The sequence below is a fragment of the Dendroctonus ponderosae genome, unplaced genomic scaffold, assembly GCF_020466585.1.
Source record: "Dendroctonus ponderosae isolate FM_Combo_2020 unplaced genomic scaffold, Dpon_F_20191213v2 Dpon_F_20191213_10, whole genome shotgun sequence".
Lineage (NCBI taxonomy): Eukaryota > Metazoa > Arthropoda > Insecta > Coleoptera > Curculionidae > Dendroctonus > Dendroctonus ponderosae.
The window spans coordinates 2,777,842-2,780,114 of NW_026017111.1; the positions used below are offsets into that span (position 1 = coordinate 2,777,842).

General features: G+C 46.3%; 1 protein-coding gene across 1 annotated transcript; it reads right to left on the reverse strand.

Moving 5' to 3' along the window:
* Positions 1 to 363: 363 nt before the first annotated feature.
* Positions 364 to 2,041, reverse strand: LOC109544165 (CCAAT/enhancer-binding protein). The gene is made up of 2 exons (XM_019914218.2): positions 710 to 2,041; positions 364 to 644 (listed from the first exon to the last, which is right to left on the reverse strand). Exons 1-2 carry the CDS (start codon positions 1,687 to 1,689, stop codon positions 590 to 592), a joined length of 1,035 nt encoding a protein of 344 aa, XP_019769777.1. The 5' UTR covers positions 1,690 to 2,041; the 3' UTR covers positions 364 to 589.
* Positions 2,042 to 2,273: the final 232 nt, after the last annotated feature.

The window sequence follows — 2,273 nt, forward strand, 5'->3', positions numbered from 1 at the left end:
CCCGCCGAACAGTTTAGCTACTTGTGAAGTCGCGTAGAAAAGTTTCCTTTAAGGGAGATTGAAACTGAGTGTTGCACCAAATCGCCAACCTGAATGTTGAATATATAGAGTGGCTCAAAGATGCCATTATGATTTTCTCAGTTTAAATGTACTTGGCCCTAAAGACTAGCAAGATTTAGGGCAAAATAATCAACTTTTCAACTCTTTGTGGCTCAGAGAATAATTTCGCGTGAATAAACGGGTAGTTGGATAAAAAGCTGAAGAGAAAAACACTTAATACTGATGGGTTTTGCCTGGTAAAACCTCGAACGGGACACTTCTGGCAAGCTGTGAAAGCATCGTAAAAATAAATATTAAATAAAAAATATAAATTGAAAAACGTTAACACTTGCGGAGATCCAGAGTCGTACGGTTTCGAAGATCTGTAAGATCCAGCATGTACGAGTTAAAAAGAAACCAGTTTTAGCACATTTGGAATCGTTCAAACAGCAAAGGCATCTGCCTTGATTGTCATTAAGTGATTTTTAAATAAAATTAAAGCTCTCTCGCTGCCTAATCGTACCTCGAAATTAACCTAAAGATGTTTCTGCTATGGCCCATAATCGTGAACTATATCCATCATCCTCTGTCGATTCTCATCGGACCTACAGAGAGGCAAAAAGTGAACATCAAGATTGGGTGTAAAGTGAAAGCAAAATGAGGGTCTTACATGTGTTGCTGTTGCTGCTGCAACTGGAAGGTGTCGAGGTGTTTGTTGATCTCCCGATGGACATGCTCGGGCAACACGCCCACATTGGAGAACAAACTCCGCAAGACGTTCAACTCCTCCGTGAGCAGCTCTATTCGCTTCTGAAGTCTTTCGTTCTCTTTCATCAAAATCTTCACTTTCTCCTCGGTCTCTCGGGTGCGCACTTTGGCCTTCTCCCGGCTCTTTCGCACCGCGATATTGTTCCTCTCCCTTCGGCGCCTGTACTCGTCGCTATTCTTATCACAGGGTTTCATGTTCTTCCGCGAAACATGCTGATTCAGCAACGACGCCTTGTTCTTCATCGCATTCATGTTTATTTGGTGATGTATGACTGGACTGGGGCTCAGAGTGGTGAAGGTGGCATTGGGATTTGGAGGATACGTTCCTGGCATGTAACTGTTCGGCAGCAGGCACGCGGTCTGTCTTCGGTATTCTTCCTGATGATCGACCGGTTCTTCTTTGATACTAGGAACATCGCTACCCACCGAACTGTTTGAGTCACTGTTTGAGTTCTGAGTGCCCGCATACGTTGCGCCACTGTGCACCGGCTGGGGCATGTAGGCCAGCGTCGTCCGGGGGTAGTTATTGCTTTGCACCCCCATCACCTGCCTGCTGTGCAAGTTCTGCAGATGTTTGCCCTGCTGGCTCTGCAGGATGTCCGTAAACAGTCCGTCACTAAACTGCGAATCGTCAATTAAGTTCTGAAGATCCAGCGATATTTCCGGGGTGTTCAGGTCGCTGATGTCCCCATGCTGCTGGTACTGCGCCAGCTGGTGCTGCTTCAGAAGAGCCGCCGTCTGCTTGGAGTTGCCGTTGTTGTTGTTAAGGGTGGTGAGACTGTTGTTGTTATTGTTCATAATAACCGATTTTTTCGCCTCGTTGCTGATCACGTTGTTATTTTGGCCGTGCTGTTGATTGTCGTACATCTGAGGCGAATCCATCTTCGATATCAACTTTCACTCAGTACTGGGTCCACTTTCACTTTGCCGAAATTTTCGTCCATATAGCGGGCACTTTCCAACCGGGCGCAGTTCAGCAATTCAGCACGAGGAAAAAAACCATTTTGTCTGATTTAATTCGCGGCCGGGAAATTCGAACACCAACTTGACGGGGAAAAGAGCGGAGCTTCCTGGGTACCACACGAACGTGCGCTCGCCCAACTATCCTGAATACTGCTGAGTGTTTTTCTCAAACGCGCGATTCCTGCGACTAAGTCCGATTTTTAGTACGACATGCGCGACTGTTTGGTACCGCCTGCGTTGACGCGCTTTTTGAAAGTGAAACACCGGAGCCAAGATTTCATGCTTATAACAATCAGTTTGACGTAACGCTTTTCGTACGGTTCGGATCAATGCGATGACAGAAAATGCATTACCAGTTGACGACGCTCTTTCCACCAAACCTCCATTCTACGCTCGTACTCCATTAACTGTTATCTGCAAACAGCTTTGGAGTGACGCTTCGCTACGTCTCTCAGCTGCCTCTGAGCTGCCGTTTCTGAGTTACAGAATTTGTCTCACTTTTT